Source organism: Schistocerca gregaria, chromosome 3 (assembly GCF_023897955.1).
Source record: "Schistocerca gregaria isolate iqSchGreg1 chromosome 3, iqSchGreg1.2, whole genome shotgun sequence".
Classification (NCBI taxonomy): Eukaryota; Metazoa; Arthropoda; class Insecta; order Orthoptera; family Acrididae; genus Schistocerca; species Schistocerca gregaria.
Genome location: NC_064922.1, coordinates 437,829,170 through 437,846,112, shown reverse-complemented (window position 1 = coordinate 437,846,112; position 16,943 = coordinate 437,829,170). Strand labels below are relative to the sequence as shown.

At 43.3% G+C, this 16,943-nt stretch overlaps 1 protein-coding gene across 1 annotated transcript in view; it reads right to left on the bottom strand.

The window, feature by feature from the left end:
• Positions 1-16,943, bottom strand: part of LOC126354622 (abasic site processing protein HMCES-like) — a 99,872-nt gene that overhangs the window by 67,487 nt on the left and 15,442 nt on the right. The window contains exons 4-5 of the mRNA XM_050004386.1: positions 12,799-12,912; positions 6,186-6,293 (exon numbers count right to left, since the gene is read on the bottom strand). Of these exons, the coding sequence (XP_049860343.1) occupies positions 6,186-6,293; positions 12,799-12,912 (222 nt within the window). The remainder of the gene's footprint in view (positions 1-6,185; positions 6,294-12,798; positions 12,913-16,943) is intronic.

Here is a 16,943-nt window from a genome sequence, read left to right as displayed (position 1 = left end):
CATCTGGGGCCAATGTCTAAGATTAAAGTTGGGAATAACTGCTATTTATATTGTCACAGTCCATCTAACCCAAGATCTAGGAGTCTTGAGTGTATAGTGACACTACACATATTGTGATGTGTTAAGATGAAACTTATTCCACACGCTATTGAAAATGACTATCAAGTTGAAACTGGTATAGCCACAGCAAGAGTTTTGGCTATAAGAAACTTTAAATTTTAGGAAAAGTTACTAACTGCTGACAGAAAATTAGCCACATTTTTATAATTTGCATTTTTGAGATGGGGTGTCACAGCACCAAAAGGTCTCATATACACAACAGACATGGTTCATGATTTTTTTTTTGTGTGTTTAGTCTGAGAATGGAAAGAAAGACACCCACCAAACTTAGAAAATTTTTTCAAAGTATCTTCCTGACTGTCGATACACCATTGCAACCAGTGAGAGTTTTCCAATTCTTTGGATCAGCATAGACATAGGCTGCTGTCATGACCACTAAACATAAGTATATGGTAAATAAAATAGAAAGAAACTTCCACATGGGAAAAATATATTAAAAACAAAGATTCCAAGACTTACCAAGTGGGAAAGCGCCGGCAGACAGACACATGAACAAAACACACAAACACACACACAGAATTACTAGCTTTCGCAACCGATGGTTGCTTCTTCAGGAAGGAGAGGGAAAGACGAAAGGATGTGGGTTTTAAGGGAGAGGGTAAGGAGTCATTCCAATCCCGGAAGCGGAAAGACTTCCCTTAGGGGGAAAAAAGGGACAGGTGTGCGCGCGCGCGCACACACACACACACACACACACACACACACACACACACGCACACACGCACACACACACACACACACACATATCCATCCGCACATACACAAGCAGACATATTTAAAGGCAAAGAGTAAGGGCAGAGATGTCAGTCGAGGCGGAAGTACAGAGGCAAAGAAGTTGTTGAAAGACAGGTGAGGTATGAGCGGCGGCAACTTGAAATTAGCGGAGGTTGAGGCCTGGCGGATATCGAGAAGAGAGGATATACTGAAGAGCGAGTTCCCATCTCCGTAGTTCGGATAGGTTGGTGTTGGTGGGAAGTATCCAGATAACTCGGACGGTGTAACACTGTGCCAAGATGTGCTGGCCGTGCACCAAGGCATGTTTAGCCACAGGGTGATCCTCATTACCAACAAACACTGTCTGCCTGTGTCCATTCATGCGAATGGACAGTTTGTTGCTGGTCATTCCCACATAGAAAGCGTCACAGTGCAGGCAGGTCAGTTGGTAAATCACATGGGTGCTTTCACACGTGGCTCTCCCTTTGATCGTGTACACCTTCCGGGTTACAGGACTGGAGTAGGTGTGGTGGGAGGGTGCATAGGACAGGTTTTACACCGGGGGGCGATTGCAAGGGTAGGAGCCAGAGGGTAGGGAAGGTGGTTTGGGGATTTCATAGGGATGAACCAAGAGGTTACGAAGGTTAGGTGGACGGCGGACAGACACACTTGGTGAAGTGGGGAGGATTTCATGAAGGATGGATCTCATTTCGGGGCAGGATTTTAGGAAGTCGTATCCCTGCTGGAGAGCCACATTCAAGGTCTGATCCAGTCCCGGGAAGTATTCCGTCACAAGTGGGGCACTTTTGGGGTGGTTCTGTGTGAGGTTCTGGGTTTGAGGGGATGAGGAAGTGGCTCTGGTTATCTGCTTCTGTACCAGGTCGGGAGGGTAGTTGCGGGATGCGAAAGCTGTTTTCAGGTTGTTGGTGTAATGGTCGAGGGATTCAGGACTGGAGCAGATTCGTTTGCCACGAAGGCCTAGGCTGTAGGGAAGGGACCGTTTGATATGGAATGGGTGGCAGCTGTCATAATGGAGGTACTGTTGCTTGTTGGTGGGTTTGATGTGGACGGATGTGTGAAGCTGGCCATTGGACAGATGGAGGTCAACGTCTAGGAAAGTGGCATGGGATTTGGATTAGGACCAGGTGAATCTGATGGAACCAAAGGAGTTGAGGTTGGAGAGGAAATTCTGGAGTTGTTCTTCACTGTGAGTCCAGATCATGAAGATGTCATCAATAAATCTGTACCAAACTTTGGGTTGGCAGGCTTGGGTAACCAAGAAGGCTTCCTCTAAGCGACCCATAAATAGGTTGGCATATGAGGGGGCCATCCTGGTACCCATGGCTGTTCCCTTTAATTGTTGGTATGTCTGGCCTTCAAAAGTGAAGAAGTTGTGGGTCAGGATGAAGCTGGCTAAGGTGACGAGGAAAGAGGTTTTAGGTAGGGTGGCAGGTGATCGGCGTGAAAGGAAGTGCTCCATTGCAGCGAGACCCTGGACGTGCGGGATATTCGTGTATAGGGAAGTGGCATCAATGGTTACAAGGATGGTTTCCGGGGGTAACAGACTGGGTACAGATTCCAGGCGTTCGAGAAAGTGATTGGTGTCTTTGATGAAGGATGGGAGACTGCATGTAATGGGTTGAAGGTGTTGATCCACGTAGGCAGAGATATGTCCTGTGGGGGCTTGGTAACCAGCTACAATGGGGCGGCCAGGATGTTTGGGTTTGTGAATTTTAGGAAGTAGGTAGAAGGTAGGAGTGTGAGGTGTCGGTGGGGTCAGGAGTTTGATGGAGTCAGGTGAAAGGTTTTGTAGGGGGCCTAAGGTTCTGAGGATTCCTTGAAGCTCCGCCTGGACATCAGGAATGGGATTACCTTGGCAAACTTTGTATGTAGAGTTGTCTGAAAGCTGACGCAGTCCCTCAGCCACATACTCCCGACGATCAAGTACCACGGTCGTGGAACCTTTATCAGCCAGAAGAATGATGATGGATCGGTCAGCTTTCAGATCACGGATAGCCTGGGCTTCGGCTGTGGTGATGTTGGGAGTAGGATTAAGGTTTTTCAAGAAAGATTGAAAGGCAACGCTGGAAGTGAGAAATTCCTGTTGCAGTCAGGGTTCAATTTGGATAGTGTCTTGGTGAGTTGGATCATTAGGAGTGGGATCAGGATTATTTTTCTTCGTGGCAAAGTGATATTTCCAGCAGAGACTACAAGTGTAGGACAGTAAATCTTTGACAAGGGCAGTTTGGTTGAACCTGGGAGTGGGGCTGAAGGTGAGGCCTTTGGATAGGACAGAGGTTTCGGATTGGGAGAATATTTATTCTCTCCTTGGTGTTCTTTATTGCATCTACACAAATGATAACTACTACTTCATGTGGATGGTAAGGAGAGGTAACCTGACAATGTTCTTTCTATGCTATGAAGAAAGATGAGTATCACTACAGTGTTATGCAGAAACATCACATTCCCCGACAACATATTCCATGTTTTTTCTCGCTATTAAAATTTTGTATGATGCTACATGGGAGGAAGATAGGGGGGGGGAGGGAGAGGGGGGGGGAAGAGAGAGAGAGAGAGAGAGAGAGAGAGAGAGAGGGAGGGGGGGGGGGAGAGAGAGAGAGAGAGAGAGAGAGAGAGAGAGAGAGAGAGAGAGAGAGAGAGAGAGAGAGAGAGAGAGAAGAAAGACAGTTAAGAGTTTAATGTCTCATTAACATGGAAAAGAAAGATTGCTACTCACCTTAAAGATGACCCACTGAGCTGCATACAGGTACAATCAAAAGTATCTTACACATTGTATCTTTTGGTCAAATCATTCTTCAGCAAACAAAACACACACACATTCATTCACACACGCAAGCACACGAGGCCACTACCACCAGCACCTCTGACCAGCCCTGTGCGCATGATGGGTGCTTGCTTATATGAATGTGCTTTGATGTGCAGTTTCTGAAGACAACATTTAGAATTTCGACCTTTTTCATTATCTTCTAGCTTGGCACCATAATGATTATGCAGCATCTGATAGATAACTTTGTCACATTAGGGCCAAAATTTTATTTGACACTTAAGCAACTACAATTTGATAATGGTTTTTTTGTGGTTTTAGGGTGCACAACTACAGTGGTCATTTGCGCCCAGGCTAAGTTATGAACGCACTGCGAGGCACAAGGTTACAACAGCAACTAAAAGGGACAACACTATAAAAGGCACATTAACAGGCAAGGGATTAAAAGAAAACAGCATAATCAAATGTGCTTAGACATGTTTGTCAAGTGGATAAAACGAAGAATGCGAGCAGCTGCTCCAGTGTCATCTGCTAAAATGGCATCCAGAGTACATGGCAGGCCAAGATCAACGTGCAGTGTATTAAAATTTGGACAGGACGTTAAAATGTGGCGTACCGTCAGCAATTGCCCATATGGGCAGAACGGCACCGGCGCAGCCATCAGCAGATGGCGGTGGCTGAACCGGCAGTGTCCAATTCGTAACAGGGCCAAAACGACCTCATCCCACCGAGAAGGGTGTGAAGAGGTCGTCCAAGCCGTGGGGAGAGGTTTCAAAGCCCGAAGCTTGTTGTCAGTAAGTGTAGACCAATCGGCATGCCACAACAATAAAATGCGCTGACAAATGACCCTGCTAAAATCAGATGAAGGCACACAACAAGAAGCTGTCCGAGGCTGGAGGACCGCAGCCTTGGCTGCGGCATCCGCAGTTTCGTTCCCAGGGATACCGACATGGCCAGGAACCCACATAAAGGTAACCGGAGAACTCTCGTCCGCCAGCTGCTGAAGAGAGTGTTGGATCCGGTGCAAGAAAGGGTGAACCGGATACGGATCACTGAGGCTCTGGATGGCGCTCAGGGAATCAGAGCAGATGACATAAGCAGAATTTCGGTGGCGGCAGATGTAAAGAACAGCCTGGTAGAGGGCAAATAGCTCAGCTGTGAAGACCGAACAATGGCCATGTAGCCGGTATTTGAAACTGTGCGCCCCGACAATAAAAGAACACCTGACACCGTAATTGGTCTTAAGAGCCATCTGTATAAATGAAGATTGTATTAAGGAAATTCGAGCAAAGTTCGACAAACCAGGAGCGGTATACCGAAGCTGGGGTAACCTCCTTCGGGAGCGAGCTGAGGTCAAGGTGAACGCGAACCTGAGCCTGTAGCCAAGGTGGCGTTTGGCTCTCGCCCACTCAAAAAGTTGCAGGGAGTGAAAAATGAAGGTGCTGAGGGAGGTGACGAAAGCGAACTCCAGGGGGTAGCAGGGCAGAGACATACAACCTGTATTGACGGTAGAGACAGTTATCAAAATAGGTACAATAAGACGGGTGGTCGGGCACTGACAATAGACGACAGGCATACTGACAAAGCAGTATATCGTGCCAGTAGGTTAGTGGCAATTCCCCGGCTTCAGCATGAAGACTCTTGACGGGACTAGTATAGAACGCTCCGATCGCAAAACGTAACTTCCGATGTTGTATAGAGTTGAGGCGGCGTAAGATGGATGGCCGTGTAGAGGAGTATACAAAGCTCCCATAATCCAGCTTTGAGCAGACGATCGACTGATATAGGCGAAGCAGCACGGTTCGATCCGTTCCCCACGACGTACCGCTGAGAACATGGAGGACATTTAGAGAACGTAAGACCTGAAAGTTTTGTTGTCTCCATGAATGGGAGAGCAATGGGACCGAGATGTAAGAACGGTGGGAGAAACTATGTAGTGCCAGAAGTTAATACAGACCGTCTTCTAGGAAGAAAAACAGAAGCCATTGGTGACACTCCAGGAGTAAAGACGGTCAAGACAACACTGAAGACAGCGCTCCAGGAAACATGTACACTGCGCGCTGCAATAGATGGTAAAATCGTCCACGAAAGGGGAGCCTGATACATCAGCTGGGAGGCAATCAATTATTGGATTGATCGCTATGGAGAAGAGAGCGACACTCAAAACTGAGCCCTGTGGCACCCCATCCTCGTTGCGAAAGGTGTCGGACAGGACAGAACCCACACGTACCCTGAACTGTCAATCCATTAAAAATGCACGAATAAGAAGAGGGAGGCAATCGCGAAGGCCCCATGTATGCATGGGTCATGGTGCCAATGAGTTTTTCCACTAAAACACAAGTGGTTAAGTTGCCTTCAAGTTCTGACACTATCAATAATCTAAAGAGCACCTGTTACACCATCAAAGTAACACCTCAGCAACTACAATTTAGTCATGGTTACAAAATATAAGGTGTGACAAAAAACACAGTTTCTCACACAAAAATTTATAATTGAAAGCTCAAACCTGAGTAAAGAAACCCTTTCAGTTAGTATTTATGGAGAGAAGGAAATACTTTCTGCTTACCTCAATGGCTTCATCGTTCTCCAAAACAACTGGGATCCTGTGATGGATGTATTTGAAATCATCATTTGGTGTGGTCGTGAAGACAGAACAACTGTATACTTTATCACCCTGTAGGATTGAAACTCGATTTTTAATGCAGTTTAAAATTTAGAACATAACTCCTAGAAATATGGAGTGACAATAACATTTGCAAATTTCAACACCAGCCAATACTACTCAATTATATTCCTGTTTACAGAAAAAGGTTTTCACCAACAAGTAGATAATACACTCCTGGAAATGGAAAAAAGAACACATTGACACCAGTGTGTCAGACCCACCATACTTGCTCAGGACACTGCGAGAGGGCTGTACAAGCAATGATCACACGCACGGCACAGGGGACACACCAGGAACCGCGGTGTTGGCCGTCGAATGGCGCTAGCTGCGCAGCATTTGTGCATCGCCGCCATCCGTGTCAGCCAGTTTGCCGTGGCATACGGAGCTCCATCGCAGTCTTTAACACTGGTAGCATGCCGCAACAGTGTGGACGTGAACCGTATGTGCAGTTGACGGACTTTGAGCGAGGGCGTATAGTGGGCATGCAGGAGGCCGGGTGGACATACCACCGAATTGCTCAACACGTGGGGCGTGAGGTCTCCACAGTACATTGATGTTGTCGCCAGTGGTCGGCGGAAGGTGCACGTGCCCGACGACCTGGGACCGGACCGCAGCGACGCACGGATGCACGCCAAGACCGTAGGATCCTACGCAGTGCCGTAGGGGACCGCACCGCCACTTCCCAGCAAATTAGGGACACTGTTGCTCCTGGGGTATCGACGAGGACCATTCGCAACCATCTCCATGAAGCTGGGCTACGGTCCCGCACACCGTTAGGCCATCTTCCGCTCACGCCCCAACATCGTGCAGCCCGCCTCCAGTGGTGTCGCGACAGGCGTGAATGGAGGGAATATGGAGACGTGTCGTCTTCAGCGATGAGAGTCGCTTCTGCCTTGGTGCCAATGATGGTAGTATGCGTGTTTGGCGCCGGGCATGTGAGCGCCACAATCAGGACTGCATACGACCGAGGCACACAGGGCCAACACCCGGCATCATGGTGTGGGGAGCGATCTCCTACACTGGCCGTACACCTCTGGTGATCGTCGAGGGGACACTGAATAGTGCACGGTACATCCAAACCGTCATCGAACCCATCGTTCTACCATTCCTAGACCGGCAAGGGATCTTGCTGTTCCAACAGGACAATGCACGTCCGCATGTATCCCGTGCCACCCAACGTGCTCTAGAAGGTGTAAGTCAACTACCCTGGCCAGCAAAATCTCCGGATCTGTCCCCCATTGAGCATATTTGGGACTGGATGAAGCGTCGTCTCACGCAGTCTGCACGTCCAGCACGAACGCTGGTCCAACTGAGGCGCCAGGTGGAAATGGCATGGCAAGCCGTTCCACAGGACTACATACAGCATCTCTACGATCGTCTCCATGGGAGAATAGCAGCCTGCATTGCTGCAAAAGGTGGATATACACTGTACTAGTGCCGACATTGTGCATGCTCTGTTGCCTCTGTCTATGTGCCTGTGGTTCTGTCAGTGTGATCATGTGATGTATCTGACCCCAGGAATGTGTCAATAAAGTTTCCCCTTCGTGGGACAATGAATTCACGGTGTTCTTATTTCAATTTCCAGGAGTGTATGTAATTTTGACACTTCAGTCTCTAGATGGTTTTATTGAGAATACCAAAGCGTAGGGACAGGAAAATTTCACGATAACGCTAACAATAAATTATTGGTTTTTAACGAAATAACACAAAATTGGCACTTTTTTAAGATTTCACAAATGTGTAATTTTGCTATATAAAAATGTCATAAATCTGAGGAAGGCAGTTTACAAATGTTAAAATTGCATTTTGTCTTCAATCTTCAAGGTTTGGGTTCGTGTGTAATCTTAAAAATAACACTTCATTTTCCACTTGACAAACTTTGATTGTTGTTGTTGTTGTTGTCTTCAGTCCCGAGACTGGTTTGATGCAGCTCTCCATGCTACTCTATCCTGTGCAAGCTTCTTCATCTCCCAGTACCTACTGCAACCTACATCCTTCTGAATCTGCTTAGTGTACTCATCTCTCTGTCTCCCTGTACGATTTTTACCCTCCACACTGCCCTCCAATGCTAAATTTGTGATCCCTTGATGCCTCAAAACATGTCCTACCAACCGATCCCTTCTTCTAGTCAAGTTGTGCCACAAACTTCTCTTCTACCCATCCTATTCAATACCTCCTCATTAGTTACGTGATCTATCCACCTTATCTTCAGTATTCTTCTGTAGCACCACATTTCGAAAGCTTCTATTCTCTTCCTGTCCAAACTAGTTATCGTCCATGTTTCACTTCCATACACGGGTACACTCCAAACAAATACTTTCAGAAATGACTTCCTGACACTTAAATCTATACTCGATGTTAACGAATTTCTCTTCTTCAGAAACACTTTCCTTGCCATTGCCAGTCTACATATTATATCCTCTCTACTTCGACCATCATCAGTTATTTTACTTCTTAAATAGCAAAACTCCTTCACTAGTTTAAGTGTCTCATTTACTAATCTAATTCCCTCAGCATCACCCAATTTAATTTTACTACATTCCATTATCCTCGTTTTGCTTTTGTTGATGTTTATCTTATATCCTCCTTTCAAGATACTGTCCATTCCGTTCAACTGCTCTTCCAAGTCCTTTGCCGTCTCTGACAGAATTACAATGTCATCGGCGAACCTCTAAGTTTTTACTTCTTCTCCATGAATTTTAATACCTACTCCAAATTTTTCTTTTGTTTCCTTTACTGCTTGCTCAATATACAGATTGAATAACATCGGGGAGATGCTACAACCGTGTCTCACCCCCTCCCCGACCGCTGCTTCCCTTTCATGTCCCTCGACTCTTATAACTGCCATCTGGTTTCTGTACAAATTGTAAATAGCCTTTTGCTCCCTGTATTTTACCCCTGCCACCTTCAGAATTTGAAAGAGAGTATTCCAGTCAACATTGTCAAAAGCTTTCTCTAAGTCTACAAATGCTAGAAACGTAGGTTTGCCTTTTCTTAATCTTTCTTCTAACGTAAGTCGTAAGGTCAGTATTGCCTCACGTGTTCCAACACTTCTAAGGAAACCAAACTGATCCTCCCAGAGGTCCGCATTTACCAGTTTTTTGATTCGTCTGTAAAGAATTCGCGTTAGTACTTTGCAGCTGTGACTTATTAAACTGATAGTTCGGTAATTTTCACATCTGTCAGCACCTGCTTTCTTTGGGATTGGAATTATTATATTCTTCTTGAAGTCTGAGGGTATTTCGCCTGTCTCATACATCTTGCTCAGCAGCTGGTAGAGTTTTGTCATGACTGGCTCTCCCAAGGCCGTCAGTAGTTCTAATTGAATGTTGCCTACTCCGGGGGCCTTGTTTCGACTCAGGTCTTTCAGTGCTCTGTCAAACTCTTCACGCAGTATCGTATCTCCCATTTCGTCTTCATTACATCCTCTTCCATTTCCGTAATATTGTCCTCATATACATCGCCCTTGTATATACCCTCTATATACTCCTTCCACCTTTCTGCCTTCCCTTCTTTGCTTAGAACTGGTTTTCCATCTGAGCTCTTGATATTCATACACGTGGTTCTCTTCTCTCCAAATGTCTCTTTAATTTTCCTGTAGGCAGTATCTATCTTACCCCTAGTGAGATAAGCTTCTACAACCTTACATTTGTCCTCTAGCCATCCCTGCTTAGCCATTTTGCAATTCCTGTCGATCTCATTTTTGAGACATTTGTATTCCTTTTTGCCTGCTTCTTTTACTGCATTTTTATATTTTCTCCTTTCATCAATTAAATTCAATAATTCTTCTGTTACCCAAGGATTTCTACTAGCCCTCGTCTTTTTACCTACTTGATCCTCTGCTGCCTTCACTACTTCATCCCTCAAAGCTACCCATTCTTCTACTGTATTTCTTTCCCCCATTGCTGTCATTTGCTCCCTTATGCTCTCCCTGAAACTCTGTACAAACTCTGGTTCTTTCAGTTTATCCAGGTCCCATCTCCTTAAATTTCCACCTTTTCAGTTTTAATCTACAGGTCATAACCAATAGATTGTGGTCCGAGTCCACATCTGCCCCTGGAAATGTCTTACAACTTAAAACCTGGTTCCTAAATCTCTGTCTTACCATTATATAATCTATCTGATACCTTTTAGTATCTCCAGGGTTCTTCCATGTATACAACCTTCTTTCATGATTCTTAAACCAAGTGTTAGTTATGATTAAGTTGTGCTCTGTGCAAAATTCTACTAGGCGGCTTCCTCTTTCATTTCTTAGCCCCAACCCATATTCACCTACTATGTTTCCTTCTCTTTCTTTTCCTACACTCGAATTCCAGTCACCCATTACTATTAAATTTTCGTCTCCCTTCACTATCTGAATAATTTCTTTTATTTCATTGTACATTTCTTCAATTTCTTCGTCATCTGCAGAGCTAGTTGGCATATAAACTTGTAATACTGTAGAAGGTGTGGGCTTCGTATCTATCTTGGCCACAATAATGCTTTCACTATGCTGTTTGTCGTAGCTTACCTGCATTCCTATTCATTATTAAACCTACTCCTGCATTACCCCTATTTGATTTTGTGTTTATAACCCTGTAGTCACCTGACCAGGAGTCTTGTTCCTCTTGCCATCGAACTTCAGTAATTCCCACTATATCTAACTTTAACCTATCCATTTCCCGTTTTAAATTTTCTAACCTACCTGCCCGATTAAGGGATCTGCCATTTCACGCTCCGATCCGTAGAACGCCAGTTTTCTTTCTCCTGATAACGACATCCTCTTGAGTAGTCCCCGCCCGGATATCCGAATGGGGGACTACTTTACCTCCGGAATATTTTACCCAAGAGGACGCCATCATCATTTAATCATACAGTAAAGCTGCATGTCTTCGGGAAAAATTACGCCTGTAGTTTCCCCTTGCTTTCAGCCGTTCGCAGTACCAGCACAGCAAGGCCGTTTCGGTTAATGTTGCAAGGCCAGATCAGTCAGTCATCCACACTGTTGCCCCTGCAACTACTGAAAAGGCTGCTGCCCCTCTTCAGGAACCACACGTTTGTCTGGCCTCTCAACACATACCCCTCCGTTGTGGTTGCACCTACGGTACGGCCATCTGTTATCGCTGAGGCACGCAAGCCTCCCCACCAACGGCAATGTCCATGGTTCATGGGGGGGGGGGGGGGGGGGGGGGGGGGATCACTGATTGTAGCAAAATACAACAATTAAATTAGCAAAGAACCTCAGACTTGGTCAAAAATAACACCAAATTTGGCCAAAACTAAGACCGAATTTGTCAATAAAACAATGCCCAATTAGGGGGAAAAAAAAAAAAAAAAAAAACACCGAACTTAGTAAAACCCACCAAACTTGGCCAAAACATTACAAGGAATGCAGCACATGAAGTTACACTGAATGTGGCAAAAAATTGGAAAAAACAATGAATGTGGCAAAAGTTACAAAGAATTTTGGAAAAATGACACGAATCTAGCAAATAATAACACTGAATTTGACAGAAAATCACACCAAATTTGGCCATTAAATAAAATGATTTTTTCCTGTCCCCAACAATGCGTATCTTGTATGCAGTGAACAGTCACAAAGAATGGATAGACTTGCCACAGCCTGTGCATTAAACAAAACTGATATATTTCAGATTTGGTGTGGTTACTGAGATAAGAAACTGTCACTATGCTATCAGAAAGGTCACAATACAGTAAGTCTGTCTGTTAAATTTTAGTGGTTAGGCTTAAGTAACGCATAACAAAATTTTGTAAAGTACCTCGTATTTAAGAAGGGCTTGTTATTTCCCATTTTGTAACAAAAGAAGAGTGAAATACTAGCATGGAAATATATTTATTCTGCCATTACTATAATTCTTTTGCAGTTAATACATTTCAGACAACAAAACAACCAGTATTTTGTGTGGAGAAAGAAGATCCTAGACAGCTGGCAGCACTACTGCCAGGTTTCAAGTATGAAGTGCAAAACACTACCATCAGTACTGCGTGAAAGCTGAAGTCACCGATAACTGTGGAAACACTGAGGTGTTGCATAGAAAAATAAACATCACATTACACAGTTGGTCAAGGTAGGGCAAGTGAAGCAGCTGCAGAAAGTCCACTTGACAGTCATGGATCTTCTCTAATGGTACAGACAAGAGGCTTAAAATACGCTGAAAAATCTAAGGTAGGGTCCTGACAACATTATGAAAAGGACAGAGTGCTACTCACTGTACAGCAGTGACAGCCACAACAGAAAGACTGCTAAGCAAGTAAGCTTTCGATTAGAAGCCCATCTTCTGAATCGATCAACATACACTTATTTGCTTAGCTGTCTTTTTGTTGTACCTGTGTCACTCAACATCTCCACTATATGGTGAGAAGTAATTTTTTTCATAATAATAATAATAATAATAATAATAATAATAGTCATTATTCCAGCCTAGATTTAGCACTGTTTAGGTGAAGGTACTAAATGATAATGACACTGAATTTTAGAATCCAAAATTAGGCAATTATTCATAACACTTATTACCTCAGGAGACACCCAGATATTGTAAAGTCCTGCTAGGGCCAAAAGCCTTGGTCCTTTCCAGCCTCCTTCTGCAGTCCACTCAAGATTCCATGTTTTTCTGTCATATATATCAATCTGCATTAAATAGAGAGATGTATTATAAAACCACAGAGCCACTATCATAAATAAATATGAACAACACATTCTGTTCCATTAGCTGTAATTTTAAAATTATAAATTTAATTAAACATACAATATCAAAAAAGATAATCAAGTCTCAAACCTACCTGGAGCTACTGACAGTAAATAATAGAACCTCAAGGGTGGCAAATGAATATTTGCATTACAGTTACTTTCTACAGATGATAAACATGTAGATAGATAGGTAAAGAGCGAGCGAGTTACTGTAACACTGATGAAAGTATTTTTTTTTTCTGTGTTAAGTGACAATATACTTTCCCTTCGAGATGTAAAACTTATCAATCCTTTGAATGGTGAAGGTTTCATACACTGGCATAGAACTTCCCAGCACATGCACTGCATATTTTCGCATTACGAAAGTATAAACAGGTATACCAATAAATACAGTATGGTAACTTCCAAAGCACTAAAAATCAAGATTGAGATGCACTTTTGTCAGTCAATCATAGCTAAAGTTACGTGATCTCACCAACCAATAATGGCAGAGATTCAGAGCCTAGGGCACATGATGTAGTCAGTGCATAGCAGCAACACTGTTTAGTAGTGTGGTCACACAAATAGAAAAAAGTTAATGGATTAAATTAATATATGTACAGTACAGGTACAAGAAAAGCTAAGCTTTCACATTTAACATTGGTCATCAAAATTTCTACCTTGTTGCTGGGTTTGCCATGTTTCAAAACAGAGATTTTCTTTGCCTTCTTGAACTACAATGGAAGCTGACCGGTCAACAGGATGTTGATGAATAATTCTGCTATCCACTACTTAGCACATCCTTCCATATGGCTCAGGAGTTCTGAGTGTATACCATCAAATCCCTGTGCCGTAATATGTTTGAGGTGCTTCAGTCAGGTGTCAACGTCTGAAACTGTTAAGTGACAAGCACATTCTGATGAGGGAGATGGCGTCTCTCTTTCACAAAGTTGCCGTTTAGTATGTCTGGTCTCTCTTTCACAAAAGTTGCCATTTAGTATGTCTGGTCTCTCTTTCACAAAGTTGCCATTTAGTATGTCTGGTAAGTTTCTCATTGGAGAGATACCTGATGCAATAATGATGTGGGTAGCGAACTGCTCAGGTGTTACTTCTGGATGTTTTCTGTGTACTGGTACACTTCCTCCCAATATCCTCAGGAGTCTCCATGCATTAGAGAAACCTAATGTTGGAAGTTAAAGGTCATGGGGAAAAAATGAGAAAAAGAAGAGTGCAAGATAAGTGTTTTAACATTCCATTGATTGTAAGGTTTTTAAAGAAGGAGCACAATTTCAGTTTCGGGAAGGTTAAGGAAACAATTTGGTTGTGCCCTTTCCAAAGGGACCATTACAGAATTTGTCTTATACAATTTGGGGAAACCAATGATAGACTAAGTCTGGATGGTTGAACTGGGATTTGTGCTGCTCCCTCCTGCACAAGTCCTGTGTCTTACCGCTGCACTGCTTTGCTTGGTAAAAGAAGGGGAAAGGGAAGAACCCAGCGTGTCTGTAGTCTGGGCCACACAGTGATTTTAAGTAGTTGACTCAGTTACAAGACCGGTGTTTTGTCTTTACACACGAACTCTAGAAGTCCCATTACAGAGTATAGTGAAACGTATCGTTACTGCCTGGTTGTCACAATATTCTTTCAAAAAGAAGAGGAACGAGCATGTACTGTAAAATGAAACTTATCTTACAAGGGGCAATTAAAACATTTCTGTTTGAAGGCTGTACAGTCCAGAATCGGTATGCCAATCAGACAAAATTGCTTTGATCTTGGAGGCAATCATCCCACTGAAAAACCAGGTTGAAGACACCCGTGTGGTAAAACACTGTGTCCTGCTGCATGAAGGAGGGTTAATGGCTTGCTGCACATCCACCTGGGAAGTCTCCTCCCAATGCTTTCGAATGCATCCGAAAAAGTTTTTATAATCAAGATCCAAAGTTTCACATGGACTCAACAAGTTGTTGGAAGTCCCCTGAGGAAATATTGAGCCATGTTGCCTCTATAGCCATCCATAATTGTGAAAGTGTTGATAGTGCAGGATCTTGTGCACAAACTGACCTCTCGATTATGTCCTGTAAATGATCAATGGGATTCGTGCCGGACAATCTCCATGGCCAAATCATTTGCCTGAATTGTCCAGAATGTTCCGACAAGGGGCATCGCAAACAATGGTGACCTGGTGACATGGCGCACAGAAATTCCAGTGTCGAACGGCTACAAATGGTCTCCAGGCAGCTGAACAAAACCATTTCCAGTCAACAATCATTTCAGTCGGACCAGAGGACCCAGTCTACTCCATGTAAATGCAGCCCACATCATTATGGAGCCACCATCACCTTGCACAGTGTCTTGTTGACAACTTGGGTCCATGGTTTCTTGAGGTCTGTATCACACTCTAACCCTATCATCAAATCTTACCAATTGAAATCGGGACTCATCCGACCCGGCCAAGGTTTCCAGTAGACTATGGTCCGACCAATATGATCACGAGCCCAGGAGATGCATCGCACGTGATGTCATGATGTTAGCAAAGGCACTCATATCTGTTGTCTGCTGAGATAGCCCATTAATGCCAAATTTCACCACACTGTCCTAACAGATATGTTCATCATGCATGCCACATTGTTTTCTGTGGTTATTTCATATGTGTCGCTTGTCTGTTAGCACTGACAATGCTAGACAAATGCCAGTGCTCATGGTCGTTAAGTGAAGGCCACTGGCCACTGCGTCATCTGTGGTGAGAGGTAATGTCTGAAATTCAGTATTCTCAACACATCCACTCACTCTTGACACAGAGGATCTCAGACTATTGAAGTCTAACAATTTCTGAAAAAGGACATCTCATGTGTATAGCTCCAACTAATATTCAGCATTCAAAGTATGTTAATTCCCATCATGCAGCCATAATCTTGTAGGGAACCTTTTCACATGACACACCTGTGTACGAATGACAGTTCTGCCAATCCACTGCCCTTTTATATACAATACTACCGCCATCTGTGTATGTGCATATCGCTATCCCATAACTTTTCTAACCTCACTGTACGCAAACAATCTACCTCTAAATATAACATAAAACTCAGTTTTATTTGCTGGCAACAAATCTGTACTCACTGAAAGTAAGACTGCACAACTTATTCCCCAAAGAGTCACTGACACCCTAAATAGTTTGGAATAGTGGATTAAAATTGAACATGAAAAAAACAAATTAACAATTTAATACCAAGCAATCCAATTTAAGTAATTTCTAGATAACCCATAAAAATCAGGAACTTAGGGAAGCAGACTCTGCCAAATTCCTGGTATTTCTAGAAAAAAATTATCGTGGTATCACATGAGCTACTTGGCAACCTAGCAAAATAGTCTTGCATTCACAATGACAATATTGTCCTACACAACTGACACTGACACTAAAAAAGTTGTGTACACAGCTGTTTCGAATCCATTGTAAGACGTGGAAAAATCCTTTTGGGGAATGCAAGTAGCGTAAATAGGATATTACTACTTCAAAAATTTAGTATTAATAAATTTGCAATACAAGCCTTGAGATTCACCCTGACCTTTATTCAGGGATCTAAAAATTTTAACAATTCCATGTATTTACATTTATGAATAGTTTATCCATAGCATTCCAGACTTATTTACAGAAAACCATTTTCAATAGGCTAATTGTATGACAAGAAAAGAAGATAATTTCATTTTACCATCTCATAGACAAACTTTACTCCCAGACTGCACAACACATGGCTATGAAAATAACAATAAATTGAAAGTGAAAAAAGTTTGGAACTACGTTTACTGAAGGTAAAATTGTATGCTATGCTAGTGCACATAGTTTAACATATCACTTTTATGAAGTGATGGGTTGCACAAGTATTTTTTGAACCAACAAATGATGATTTCCACGGTAAAAAGTTTATTTTTGTAATGTAGAAGATAATCTACAACATGCATGTATGTTTTATTTATGCATATGTATCATGAAATAG